This window comes from Gouania willdenowi, chromosome 14 (genome assembly GCF_900634775.1).
Source record: "Gouania willdenowi chromosome 14, fGouWil2.1, whole genome shotgun sequence".
In the NCBI taxonomy this organism is placed as follows: domain Eukaryota; kingdom Metazoa; phylum Chordata; class Actinopteri; order Blenniiformes; family Gobiesocidae; genus Gouania; species Gouania willdenowi.
Window position 1 is genome coordinate 2,828,268 of NC_041057.1, and position 14,867 is coordinate 2,843,134.

At 37.0% G+C, this 14,867-nt stretch overlaps 1 protein-coding gene across 4 annotated transcripts in view; it reads right to left on the reverse strand.

Moving 5' to 3' along the window:
- Positions 1 to 14,867, reverse strand: part of klhl13 (kelch-like family member 13) — a 58,884-nt gene that overhangs the window by 4,391 nt on the left and 39,626 nt on the right. For all 4 annotated transcript variants that reach the window (XM_028466776.1, XM_028466777.1, XM_028466778.1 and 1 more), the window contains 2 exons: positions 12,306 to 13,101; positions 6,015 to 6,128 (listed from right to left, as the gene is read on the reverse strand). In XM_028466776.1, coding sequence (XP_028322577.1) covers positions 6,015 to 6,128; positions 12,306 to 13,101 — 910 coding nt within the window. The remainder of the gene's footprint in view (positions 1 to 6,014; positions 6,129 to 12,305; positions 13,102 to 14,867) is intronic.

Genomic DNA, 14,867 nt, shown 5'->3' on the forward strand with positions numbered 1-14,867 from the left:
AAGGATTAATATATTGCGCCCTCTGCTGGTTAAAAAAAGTACTGCGATTCAATTTTCAGAGCATCGATGTGGTACCTATGAATCGATTTTTAACTGCCTTACGATTAATCGTTACATCCCTAGTATATATTTACATTCAACTCAATTCAATAATAAAAAAAAAAATGAATAAAGACACTGAATTTATGAAAATATCACGTCTTGGTAAAGAGTTGCCAGAGGTGAAAATGTCAATTCTCCTACAAAATTCCACATAAGATGACAAGATATGATGGACTTCGACATGTTTTGGGACAATATTAGGGCTGGGTGATTAAAACCATAACTCATATCTCAATATGCAGCTATATGATATTAATCTCAATATCTTTAACTCAATAAAATCTCACCACAAACACAATTATAGGTTAAATTTGCAAATGCAAAATACCACACAGGTACATTTATTAATGTACAATATATGCCACTTTTGTCTTTTTCTCCGCTAAGGGACAGCACATGTGAGTGAGTTCTGTAGTTATTATGAGAAAAAGCAAAAGCAGTGACTCCTAAAACGAGTATTTTACCAAAAAATAAGATATAAAACAAAAATATATTGATACAGGTGATATTGCAATTTTCTATATTGCCAAAATGGAAAACTCGATATATCTTGAATCTCAATATATTTCCCAGTGATACGCAGTGGTCAGTTTTAAAAATAAACCGTCCCTGGGCCATTAGTCTGTGAACTGTGTTTGCAGAAAACTGACAAAAGATAAATACATTTTCTTCCTGAAACAGATTTATTAGAAATTTCTTTACTATTTTTATAATTTCAAACAAACAAAATCAAGCAAATGCAATCTGACATTGAATTAGTGAAAATACCACAAATTTACACGCAATTTGTCTTCGTAAATGAGTCTTTAGAGACGGAAACGTCAATTCTCTTGCAAAATCTGACGTAATATGACAAGATACGAAGGACTTTGACGTGTTTTGGGAAAATTTCACAGATTTCCACCATTTTTTCCCTGTAAAGCAGGTGCTCAGCCTTTAATGTTAGCTTTAGCAGACCACTAAACGTCAAATGTTGTGCAAAATCTGGCATGATCTCAGCCCGAGCATTAGGTACACGTCTACAGTGTAGAAAAATACTATTTATGACAATAGTTAACTCAATCAAGCATAGATTCTGCACATTTGGCACGATTTGGGGACGTTTTAATAGCCTGTAATGACATGTGATGATAGAAAACTGATGAAACGGAAACGTTTGAACACAATGCATTACTCCTACTGTAATTTTGCCAATTAAAATGAAAACCAAGGCATCATTTGAGCACTGAAATGTTTCAACAGACTCCCCTTCACCAGCCAACAAACAGATCTAACCTGTAATCTTAAAATAAGTGACGCCTCTGATTCGTTCCAGTTCCAGACAATAGCATGCTAATTCATTCTGTCACACTTCACAGCGAAGGCTTTGTTTTATTTTATCAAGTCTTTCACTTCCTGTCACATTATTTCACACTTTTCAGGTGTAAAATGATGCAACGCATCTCTGAACACAAATGACTAACACACACAGGAGGCTGTTATTTCATCTATGAGGGTAGAAAACTCGACAAAAAACATAAACCCTGCTCAAAAAATATGCATTAAAGATGTGCTGTAGGAGTTATTGGACATTAAAAGTTGGTATTTTGTTTAAATAAATATCAGATGATATCACCTGGTTATTTACTCAGAAGTGAAGTAGCGGTTTTTGCACAAATACTGGTCTACGATGCACTGGCACGCCTTGGGATGTGGGATAAAACTCATACTGGGCTTAACTTTAGACACGTTAATCCCAAATACCTGCTTTAGGTACTACCACTAACTCATTCCCTCTGTCCACAGCCACCACCATTATAGCTGAGCTTCACACTTGTCACTATACTGGCTTGATTACACAACACAATAAGCACAATATGTTCTACAACTTCACATCTCACTCTCACTGTTAAATAATCTATTCTTCCCCACCCTTTCTACTTCCTACCTTGAGTCGCTCCTCCCCCCCAGTCAAATTAAATAAAAACGTCCCGAATCAACGTTTTTCAGCTTTTGTGAGTTGACACAATGAAACTGCTAAAGTAGCTCTTTTATGGAAACGTTGCAGGAACCAGGAGATACATTTTTAATAGCATGGGGGTGGGGGGGTGCGCAGACATTTTTACACTTAAACAGAAGCAACGGCTTCTGAGGACTGAGAGTAAATAGAGGATTTATTTAGTTAAACAAACTGCATTTATTGATCTCTATTATTCAGATTAATCAATAATAAGGACATATTTCTCCCCAATGTACCCCTAATGATAATTTAACCCATAAACTGCATGACAATTTAAAAAAAAAAAAAAGACATTTGGCTTTGATCTAAGACAATGAGTCTAAAATCTGAAGGATTGGATGAGCTACTCTTTACAAACCATGAACTTTTATTTTGAAAACCATATTTCCAATAATTCCAGGTGCAAAGCATCCAGTTACATTGTGTCTTTATTGACCGACGCATTTAAAAAGATTGGATGAGCTGCATTTGTCATGTTCCATCTGTTGGTGTTTTTCTCAAACTAAACAATGTCAGTGTTAATCTTTAAAACAAAGAAAGTTATTGATAAAACAAGTAAAAATCGATAGCACTGATTACCTAAAAATAACGTGCTTTTATTTTGCTTCATGTTTAAAGGAATCGGTTTGTAATTTAACTATTTCAATAACAAATACTCGTGTTTTAACATGTGATTAATTAGTACATTTTTATTTTACTTTAAGCGTTTTGATAGCGCTACTTAAGTGTTGTGTATTGTATTATTATTTAAATATTGAATTTAGAAAAAAAAACAACGTTTTTACATCAATTTGAATCTAAATGCACTGTTGTTTATTTAAGTAACGTAGCTCATTAGGCCTTTATTTACGCAGGCTAATAATTCTATTTTAAAGATCACGTGAAATTATTTTGTCAGATTGTTTGTTGATTGTGATAAGATCAGTATGCATTAAAAATGGCAAACCAAGCCATTAGTCTCATCTGATTACTTGATTATTCAAAGAAATGGTGGATTAATCGATTACTAAAGGAGTCGTTTGTTGCAGTCTTAAAACAAAGACATTGAAATTGATAAAAATCTTCTCTGTACAGTAGCTTTATTAGTGTAGTTATTATCAAAGACAACTAGGGATGGGACGGGACTTAGATGAGCAAACTGCTTCTCTCGTCTCCTTTTTCGGCATGAATGTAACCATGTCGGAAATAAACTGAATAAATAAATAAACATATCCTGGATCGGCTAAAAATGTATGCAAATATGAGGGAATTAAAATAGCTACAGCAGAGTATGTGCTTCAATACTTTAAAACTATATTGTAAAAAAAAAAAAAATTAATCAAGTTTATATCGCCTATCGCCATTTTGAGGTAAAATATAGAGATATGAATATTGGTCCTTATCACCCAGGCCTAATGTAACCAAAGCAGTAATGTTTGATCTTAAAAGGATATAATTATCCAAACTGTGCAATGAGGGGTTCAAAGACTGCTTTTAATGTGGGATTTTATTAACATGTGCGTTACCTCAAAAACAAATGGAGATCACTAGACTGATCTGCTGCCCTGTTATGTAGCAAGTGTTGCTAATGCTACACCACTTTAGTTAAACAAAGTAAAAAGACTGTGTGTGACTAAAATAACGAAGTTTTGCATGTCAGCCTTTTTGTTTGATGTTTATTGTACTTGGAACCAGTTTGATACATTTCTTACATACGTTTTTAAAAAATGTTTGAAAAGTACCCTGACTTAAATGATCTTTTATCCCATTATTCCCATTTAGGGCGATGATTTTAAGTAGGTGAATTGGTTTGTTTTACTGGTAAATAACTTTAAAATAGTCTAAATTATCTGAATGAAAAAAAAATTGTGATAAAATCGTGATTTTACAAATAAAAGAAAACAATGGTCATATGATCGCCCATCCCTAGTCTGATGCTTTTCTGAGCTGTAAAACCAGTGGATGTTGAACTACTAAATTGGACTGCAGTGCTGCTGGAGCCTCTCGTGCTGTTTGAACTCTACACTTCACTAGAGTTGTGACGCTCTCTGGGCTGAGTGCATGTGTCACATTCATCCAGCTGACGGGATGCCTTCGGACAGCGCAGCAGCAGCAAAGAGTCTGACCTGATGTGTTGTGACAGATAAACACACAACTGCACTCTGCACGGGTCACTTTCTACTGTCAAACGCAGCCACTTCCTCCAGTGTTCAACACATGACATTACGTTACAGCTCAACCCTGCAAAAGTGCGTGAGTCACTAAAACATATCAGCAACAAGGAGGAAATCATTAGAATATCAAAGAGAGGCGGTGATAAAAAGTCAAAAGGAGTGACGCGGCTGGCTAGCAGCAGATTAGCTTCTATCGTTCATCACTACGCCGTCGTTTGTTCGGATGAGAAAACGCGGCTTTCATCTCGGACCGATATTATTTCTCCTGCTGCGGAGATGGGTCTGAAATGAAAATCCACTTGCTCGGCTTAATCTGCACAATAAATATTCATTGGAAAGTGTCTATCACATCACAGACAGTGATCGCGTGTGGAGGCAGCGCTAAGAAGTCAGGGTTAGAAAATCTAATTAACAGCTCCGTTAGGTCGGCACTTCCACTTCAGATACTCCATTTTAAAAAGAAATAACATGGGGAGAAAAAAGTCAGCCAAAAAAGTTAAAGATGCTTAATAATAAAAGATTAATAGTCGCTTGTTTGGATGTAAATATATGAAGCAAGAGTATAACATCAAAGCTGCTGGAGACAATGTTATAGTGTCATAGTGTAGGCCTCATAGATCAATAAATCAAAGATGATTTGCTTCACAAAAAAAAAAAAAAAAAAAAAAAAAAACATCATGAGGACGGTGATTGATTTTGGGTCAAACACAAGAAATCATAGTAAGAACGAAGCAAAAACACTTCAACGTATTTACAGGACTCCATATCCCACAATGCAATGCACCAAACCTGTCCAACAATGTCAATTAGTGGTGGGAACCTCTGGGTACCTCACGATATGATACGCGATACAAAGTTCACGATAACGATTATCTCACGATATGACGACACTGCAAATTATCGATATATTGGTCAGAAATCAATCTACGATAATCTATGACATAACAAGAAAAAAAAATGATTAAGTGAAAAAAATAAAATTTTTTAAGACAATAAACTGAAAAAGTGTCCTATGAACAGTGACACTATTTCAGTGCAACATTTCTGTAAATAAGTATCAACATACCAATGTAAACACAAGTATCTCCAATAGTGCTTTATGTAAACAATAAATAGGGTTTTTCTTACCAGTGACATCATTATAGTGAAATATTACAGTAAACAATATATTGGTTCCTTCAACAAACAGTGACAACATTGCTGTGAAGACGTGTCTGCACATTTTATTGAAAAAGAAAAAAAAAAAATCGATATTTAGAGCGAGCATATCGATACTCAATCGTGCAAAAAAATATTGCGATATATCGTCGTACCGAGATATCATCACACTCCTAATGTCAATAAGAGTGTGTTTACAGTTGAGATCAAAACTAACTTTTGTTTAAAAAAACAAAACAAAAATATTAATAATAATACTTTTTATTCCATAACTCAGAATAAGATATAATTTGTGATACAAAAATGTGCGTAAAAAACCAGTGGTGTAAAGAAATGTGGAAATGGGTAAACTAACGTATTTTGGGACATTTTGAAACAGGAAATGGGAGGCTCCATTGAAGTCTAGGATTGGATTCTGATTCCAATTCGTTTACAAATTTCGATCCAAATTAGGAGAACTTGACTGGTTCGTATTCACAATTTGACAAATGTAAATAATTAATCTTTAAAAATGTAAGAATCGATTCATGAAAATCACGATCAGCCCATTTTCTTTAATCACCACCACATTTTCTGATTGGACTAATTTAAGGTGAACTTACCTGAAATGTACATGTAACCTCCGTATACCGTCCCAGCGTGGCCGTAGTGTGGCTCATTCATTTTAGCAACATATGTCCATTCATTAGTCCTTGGGTTGTAACACTCCACCGTAGCTTGAGGAGCAAAAAAAGAAGAGAGAAAGTGTATTAGTAGAAAGTAGGTCAAGGCAACAACTGAGCAGCAAACCAGGCCTTGGAGGCTCTTAGCATGGGAGCTAAAATATAGATTTAAATACAGTATACGCGCACTGATGGTGAGATTAGTTCATCTTTTGGTGCCAGAGGAAGATTGTGGGGAGAGCTGGAACTAACGATTATTTTCATAATCGATGAATCAGATTTTTTTTTTTTAAACAGTTTATCTATAAAGCACATTTAAATCTTACTTAAGCTGATTAAACTGAAATAAAAATGTCTCTCACGCACAAACACTCCTGCACGCAAGTCACACACAAACACTCGTGAGCACGCACGCACAAACACTGCGTGAACACACAAACAGTCGTGGTACACGCGCACACAATCTCTCGTGCTGCACGTGCACACAAACTCTCGTGATGTGCGCACACACAAACACTCATGGTGCACGCACACACAAACACTCTGCTCGCACACGCACAAACACTTGTGGGCGCGCACACAAAAACTTGTGGTGCTCGCACACACACCAACACCTGTGGGTGCGCACACAAACACTCGTGGTGCGCGCAAGCACAAACACTCTGCTCGCGCACGCACAAACACTCTGCTCGCGCACACACAAACACTCGTGGTGCGCGCACGCACAAACACTCGTAGGCGCGCACGCACAAACACTCGTAGGCGCGCACGCACAAACACTCCGCATACACACAAACTGTCAAGATGCGCGCGCACACAAACACTCTGCGCGCACATACAAACACTTGCGGTGCACGCACACACAAACACTCGTAGGCGCGTACGCACAAACACTCGTAGGTGCGCACGCACAAACTGCGCATACACACAAACTGCCGAGATGCGCTCGCACACACAAACACTCTGAACGCACATACAAACACTTGCGGTGCACGCACACACAAACACTCGTGGTGTCACGCAAACACAAACACTCGTGGTGTCACACACAAACTCTCGTGATGTGCGCACGTGCACACAAACACTTGTGGTGCATGAACACACAAATACTCTGCTTGCACACACACACACACACAAACACTCATGCGCACACACAAAGCTCTACAGGTGAATCTAACGCACGACACAACTAATCGATAATTACATTTGTTGCCAATGCATTTAATAGTCAATTTTTAGCGATTTTATCGATTCGTTGTTTTAGCGTTAATTGTGGGATTGGAGAATGATATACGGCTCGCTCAAGTAGCCCCTGTAGTGGCATCGCGTACCCCCATTTGAGAACCTCTGGTGTACGGGGCAGCTTGGCGTGTGCTGCGTGCATCGTGTCAGTGCATTGATGTACAGGGATGCATCAGGGGATTTTCAACCTCAGCTGTCGGTTTTGTGCGTGCGTTAAACTGGATGTTCCTTTTTATTTAACCTGAAGCGTTATGGGGTCACAGGTTATTTTTCTTCTTTGTTGCCTCTGCTTTTTATTCCCCTTCAGTTATAAACTGGAAGCTCAAGCCAATTAATTTACCATCATCCACCACCACGAGCATGAATGAAACGATGCACAAAACATCTCTGAGCTGCTGCAGAAGTGACCTGATTAACGACCAAAAAAAACAAAAAAAAAAAAAACAGAAAAAGCATCGGATGAACCTCAAGAGTGAAATATCCAAATTTCAAGGTTTCAATAATAAAAAAAACAAACAAACAAAAAACCCACATTTTCATTATTGTTCCTTTCAAATTTAGCAATTAGTTCTAAGTCACTATTAAACCATCCCAACTTGTGAAATGCAATAATTTTTATTACATTTCACATGTTGATGTTTATCAACCATAACTTTATGTAATTCATTATCAAATGTAAAATAAAGATTCAGCAGCGGTTTTTATTATATCATGTGCTTTTTCATTATTTTTTTTGGAAATTATTTCATAATAAATGAGGAAATAAATGCGAAAATTCCCACCATAATATTTTAATAATACATACCCTGCTGTTCAATTCATGTTAGTTCTACCTCAGGTGTGCACTGATTTATTATTTATAAAATGCTTTGCACATTTTCTTTGATTAAGCATTTATTTAATTTTTATATTGTACATTAAACAGTGTAATTTAAAACAAAAAAAAAATTCCCATAGTTTTGTTGACCTCGTTTTAAAGATTAAGTTTAAAATAAAAGTATTTAATTTTTTTGTTTTGGTCCTTAAAGGCGCAGTGTGTAAGTTTTGGCCACCAGGGGCGCTAGACCTGTAACTTTGACGTCGAGCGCCCCTAGTGGCCACAGGCGCTGTATATTGACCTGAGGAATCATTTAAAATAACTCATATGAGTCAACTCTTCAGGTCACAAAGTCTGTGGAGTGGCTTTAAAATGAATAGGTAAAAAAATTTAAATGAATCAATAATTATCGATATCGACTTATATTGTGATACACAGGGTGTTACAAATGATTTGACAAAAATGCAAAGGGGGTACACAGGACAAAAAAAGATTGGGAACCAATGGCCCAAGTCAAATGAAAAAGACCTTCAAAAAGTCTTTATATTTGAGACGTGCTAATAAATCATGCTAATAAAATGTGATCTCGTTGGTAAAAGGTGTTTAAAGACTGTTGGTTCCAGCGTCAGAGCCGTTAAGTCATTTTATTTCACTTACAGATGCACAAGTTCTCATTAGATTTACAGCCGCCCTATTGTCTTCTGATTGGATGAAAAAGGTCACGGACTTTTATTAGCACGACCGTCCTTTCACTGCAGGGTGTTCATCAGAGACAAATCCAACCCTCGCTCTTCTTTGTTCCCTTTGTACTTCTGCACCTTCATTTCAGCTTATTTATAGTTCATCAGCTTATTTATAACGACAAAGCAGGAAATCTATTTTTGCTACAGTCTGTATTCACACATATTTATGCATAAAAGACTAATTAAAAAAGAAGGCGCTGAATACGTGCATAGAGAGAGACACACCGACCGGTCGTCATCGTTAGGATAAGCCTTTTCAGTAAAAACAATGACTTTCATTTCAAAGTCTGAAATATTTCGGCAATAAAATTGTTGAAACATCCAAATTTTATGGAATTTTTCCCCAGCTTTAATAGAGCTTACGATTTTCCATGATCGCGGAATACAGAATTAATTTTCGGAAATAGAGAAATCTCTCTTTTTATTTGATATCGCGTTCTAAAATGACACGGAAACGGCTCATATGCATGTTTCGAGACAATATCACACATTTACATAATGTTTTTCATCAGAAAACTGATTACTGAAAGTCTAAAAAGTCTTCTTTTCCATGTATTAATGTAATTTTTTTCATAAATTTTTTATGTTATTAAAATGTGTATATATATATATATATATATATATTGTAATTAATAAAAATGGACAAATATTTCCAATTCCACCAATACCAATAATCCGTTTAAAGTTTCTCGCCATGTGTTCATCTAGTGACCACGCTATCCTGTGATTGTAAAATGAACCGAAACATGACAAACTTTGTGATATCGCTAAATATCGTACGTATCGTGATGAATTAGGACAGTGGGAAAAACCCCAGGGTCTCACGTAAGGTGAATAGATTTTACAGGCAAAGACATGGGATGCGTTCTTTGGTCCAATTATAACATAGAAAACGAGAGCTGAGTGTGTCTGTGTGAGCTGGGTCTAAATGCTGGGTGGCACCTCCATGTGGTCTATCATTACCAGTGTAGAGACTCCAGCCTGCATCACAGGGTGTAGACATTAAAGTATATATATATAAAAAAACCCAACAACATCTGGCCACATGTGCTGCTATCAGGGATGAACAGTTACTCCAGAAATAGTTCTATGAGGCCACAGCTATGTAAAGTATATGTCAGTGTGAGCCAATAGGAGCCACAATAACACAAAGATCTGAAAACAAATAAAGCCAAAATTAGCACATTGTAAACTATTCATTAAAAAAAAAAAAGAAAGTATTTCATCTAATAGGTGGAGTATTAATAAAAAGGGTCATGTGATGTTGGTGCTGAATGTATTGAAACAATATTAATTAATAACATTTTGTCGTGAGTGCTTTTGTGTAACGCATCAATTTTTTGACCTTTGTCTAATCGCACAGACTTTATGCAACATGGAAAAGGTTGTTCAAGCTGTTCTTTATCTCACTACCCCCCCCCCCCCCCCCCCCTCCCCCCATATGGAAATAAACGTCTACATTAGGTCATAAACAAGCAGATTTTATCACAGCGGGGCTACATACTGTACATGTGATCCAAGGGTCACATGATCAACATTCATGTCAGCATTTAGAATACTGACCAATCAGAGCATTAGTAAAGAAATAACAAAAAAATGTTTAATTTTTTTGCATATTTTGCAGACATTTTGTGTGTTTTTAGAGTAGTTTTGTGTGTTTTTGTTATTATTTTGTGTGTTTTGGGATTCATTCTTGTAAATCTTTCTTTAGTTTTCTGTGTTTCTGGAGTCATTTTGTGTGTTTCTAGAGTCCTTTTAGTTGATTTTTCAGTTACTTAATTGTATATTTGTAGTCTTGCATCTTTTTGGATTTGTTTTGTGTGATTTTGGAGCAATTGTGTGTGTTTTGGGAGTCGTTTTTGTAACTTTTACTATTTTTGTATGTTTTTGCTGTTTTGTGTTTTTGGAGTTTATTTTTCAGTGATGTATTTTACTTATATTTGTAGTCTTGTGTCTTTTTATAGTCATTTATGTGTAATTTTGGTGTAGTTTAGTTAATTTTTATGTTATTTGTTTTTTGTATATTTGTAGTCTTGTGTGTTGGAGTAGTTGTGTGTATTTTGTAGTCTTTTTGAGTCATTTTTGAAGTAATTTTGAGTATTTTTCGTTATCATCATCTATAAAATATTCTTTAATTGTTTGTTGTTTTGTGATCTTTTTTTGTTTTAGTGTTTATGGTGGAGTTTTGTTTATTTTCCGGTAATTTTGTGTGTATGTTTGTATCATCTTGTGTATTTTTTGAGTAGATTTGTGCATTTTTGCTGTTGTTTTCTCTACTTTTCTGTCATTTTGTGTGAATAATGAATTTCAATAGAGTATTAATAAAAGTATCATAAGATGCTACAGAAACACTGATCTGAGTTGGTGCCGAATGTATTGAAACAATCATAATTAATGAAATTAGTGCTTTTGTGTAACACATCAATTTCCTGACCTTTATTTAATCGCAACAAAAAAAAAAAGTTTGTTCAAGCTGTTCTTTGTCACCCTGCCCCCCCCACCCTCCTCCTCATATGTAAATAAACGTATACATCAGGTCAGAGACGGGCAGCTTTTATGACAGCGAGGCTACAGAAATGTGAATCAAGGGTCACATGATCAACATAGAACAACACAGGCTACAGTATAGTATTTTTTCTTATTTATGCATTCTCTTAGGATAATTTTGTTTATTTTTCAGTGATTTGTTTTGTGTATTTATAGTGTTGTGTGTTTTTTGAGTGGCTTTCTGTATTCTTGTAGTCATTTTGTGTAATTGTGGAGCAATTTTTGTATATTTGTGTTATCATTTAAAGTGTTTTGGGAGTCATTTTATAAATCTTTCTCTAATGTTGTGTGTTTTTGTTGTTTTATGTGTTTATGGATTCCTTGTGTATTTTTCAAGTCATTTTGCTTATTTTTCAGTTACTTTAATATATTTGTAATTGTGTGTTTTTGGAGCACATTTGTGTGTGTTATTAGCATCATTTTGTTTACTTTTCAGTTACTTTTTTGTATATCTTTAGTCTCGTGAGTAGACTTGTGTGATTTTGGAGCAATTTATGTGTATTTTTTTTGGGATTCATTTTGTAAATTTTACTCTAGTTGAGTGTGATTTTGTTGTTTTGTGTGTTTATGGAGTCCCTTTGTGTGTTCTTAGTGTCATTTTGTTTATTTTTTTTGTATATTTGTATTTGGGGTCATTTAAGTGTATTTTTGGTATATTTTTGTTTAGTTTTCGTTTAGTCAACTTGTGTGTTTTTGGAATAAATGTAAGTATTTCTGTTGCTACTATATTTGGTCATTTAGTGAGTTCTTGGAGTCATTTTGCTCGTTTACTTTGGGAGCCGCACAAAATGAGCCCGAGGGGGCCGCCAAGTGTCCCATGTCAGCATTAGGTGGGATATCATTTTGCAATCATGGGAGGCTCTTAAAGAAAACTCGACTCACCAAGTTCCCCAGCAGCGTTTCTTCCACCGACAGCGTAGAGATGTCCTTTGAGTGCACTGAGGTGGAAGAAGGTACGTTTCTCATTAAGGCACGCCACCTGGATCCATTTGTTGTAGCGAGGGTCGTACCGAAACACCGTGTCCACTGCCGTTTTGCCTTTGGTGTCGTAGTTGCTTTGGCCGCCCACAACGTAGAGAAAGTTGCCGATGACGGCGATGCCGTGCTGGTAGCGAGGAGCGTCCATCGGCGCCAGCGCTTTCCACTCGTGAGCCTTTTCATCAAACAGACGCAGCTCTTTACTGACGACCAGCTGCTGGCGCAGAACGCCGCCCAGCGTGACCAGGTGGGCACTGTCTGAGCGGATGGCTGTCCGTTCTGACTGCATCACGGGCTGCATGTAGGGCATCATTTGGTAGTTGCTAGCTTCCAGCAGGAGATTGACGCATGTGTTGTCCGTGCGCATGAAGTCCACGGTCTGCACGTGATTGATGAGCTCCTGCGGGTTCATGAGGGGAAAGCGGATGTTCTTCATGAGTTTCGGGGCGTATTCCATTCGGCCGTCTTCATAGCGTAGCCAGCGGCACGCGGCTTTGAAAAGGTCCAACTCCGTGCAGTGTTTTAAGCTGTTACTGGACAGCACGAAGGCCAGCCGCTCAAAAGGCAGCTTGACAAACTCTCCCGTGCCAAGCAGCGACGGGAAGTTCTTTAGGATGAAGTTGTTGACGTATTTGTCCACCTCAGTGAGGTTGTACGTGTTGGCGATGCGTCCTACCTCCACACAGTTGTCCAGAGAAACCTGCAGGAAAAAAGAAGAAACATGGATTCAAGCCACATCATAAAAATAACTCCTGGTGATCCACATTTTAGGGTATTTTTTCCTTGCTTTAGTAGAGCGTATGATTTTTTGTGATTGCGGAAAACAGACGAACAGGTACGAACATGACACGGAAACTCTTCAGATGCATGTTCTCACACATTTACACGCTGTTTTTCATCAAAAAAAAGTGTCACTAGTAGTACAAGTAAGCCCTATTTGCTAAAAAGGGGAAAAAGCTAACTCAAGCTTGCCATTGGCTTTCGAAAGTATTCCAACCAATCGGGAAGCTGGATTTGGTTCTAATCCGTCCTACTTCATTAATCTACTAGTACTACTAGTGAATCTTTGGCCTTTAGTAGTACTAATAGTAGACTAAAAACTGTCCATAGTTAAGCTGTACAAGTACTTCATTTTGGTTTACTAGTGTGCAAGTAGACTTTACTAGTGAAGTAAAATATGATGACTAGTAAAGATTTACTAGTAGTACTAGTGAAGATTTACTAGAAGTACTAGTAAAATAGATCTGGTCTACTAGTAGGGATGTATATTGAGGATTTTTTCGATTCCGATGATTTATCGATTCCTGCTAATCGATCCGATTTTTTTATTTTATTTTCCAAATAGGTTGAAAAACAAGTAGTACATGATTACAGAAAAAAACACAATTTGGTTTATGAAAATGGCTGAAGACGGGGGCTAAACGAGGTCCTCGTGCTGCACTACCACTGACATTATCTGCAGACTGACTACCAGAGCCAGCAGCAGCCTGACTCTAACGGCCTCTGCTATCATCTACTATACATAGATGGAAAATGCAAAATGCACAAGTGAAAGCTGGTGACACAAATTCCAAATGCTGGTGCTAAATCAACCTCAATTCGATCCCCGAGGTGTTGTCCCTTCTTTGTGAAATGCAGCCAGACTTGAGATGGTTTTCAACGGGACGCCATTTCTCACAGTGCATCGCATGTAGCAGCTCAGCTCACCTCTGCTCTGCAGCAGCTTGTGTGTGTGACATCATCGCAAATTTGTGAGTGGGGCACTGGTTACAGTGGCGGCGCAGCCCAGGAAGAATCGATAGCGGAAATGTAAAGGGTTTTGGTAGCGATTCCAAAGAATCATTTGACTAAGAATCGGTTCCCAAACGAAACCTGTTAACGATGCGCAACCCTATCTACTAGTAGTACTAGTAAAGTAGACTGTTTTTGGTCAACTAGTAGTACTAGTAAAGTTGACTGTTTTTGGTCTACCAGTAGTACTAGTAAAGTACACTGTTTTTGGTCTATCAGTAGTACTAGTAAAGTACACTGTTTTTGGTCTACCAGTAGTACTAGTAAAGTTGACTGTTTTTGGTCAACTAGTAGTACTAGTAAAGTAGACTGTTTTTGGTCAACTAGTAGTACTAGTAAAGTAGACTGTTTTTGGTCAACTAGTAGTACTAGTAAAGTAGACTGTTTTTGGTCGACTAGTAGTAATAGTAAAGTTGACTGTTTTTGGTCTACCAGTAGTACTAGTAAAGTAGACTGTTTTCGGTCAACTAGTAGTACTAGTAAAGTAGACTGTTTTTGGTCTACCAGTAGTACTAGTAAAGTAGACTGTTTTTGGTCTACCAGTAGTACTAGTAAAGTAGACTGTTTTTGGTCTACTAGTAGTACTAATAAAGTAGACTGTTTTTGGTCTACTAGTAGTACTAATAAAGTAGACTGTGTTCGGTCTACCAGTAGTACTAGTAAAGTACACTGTTT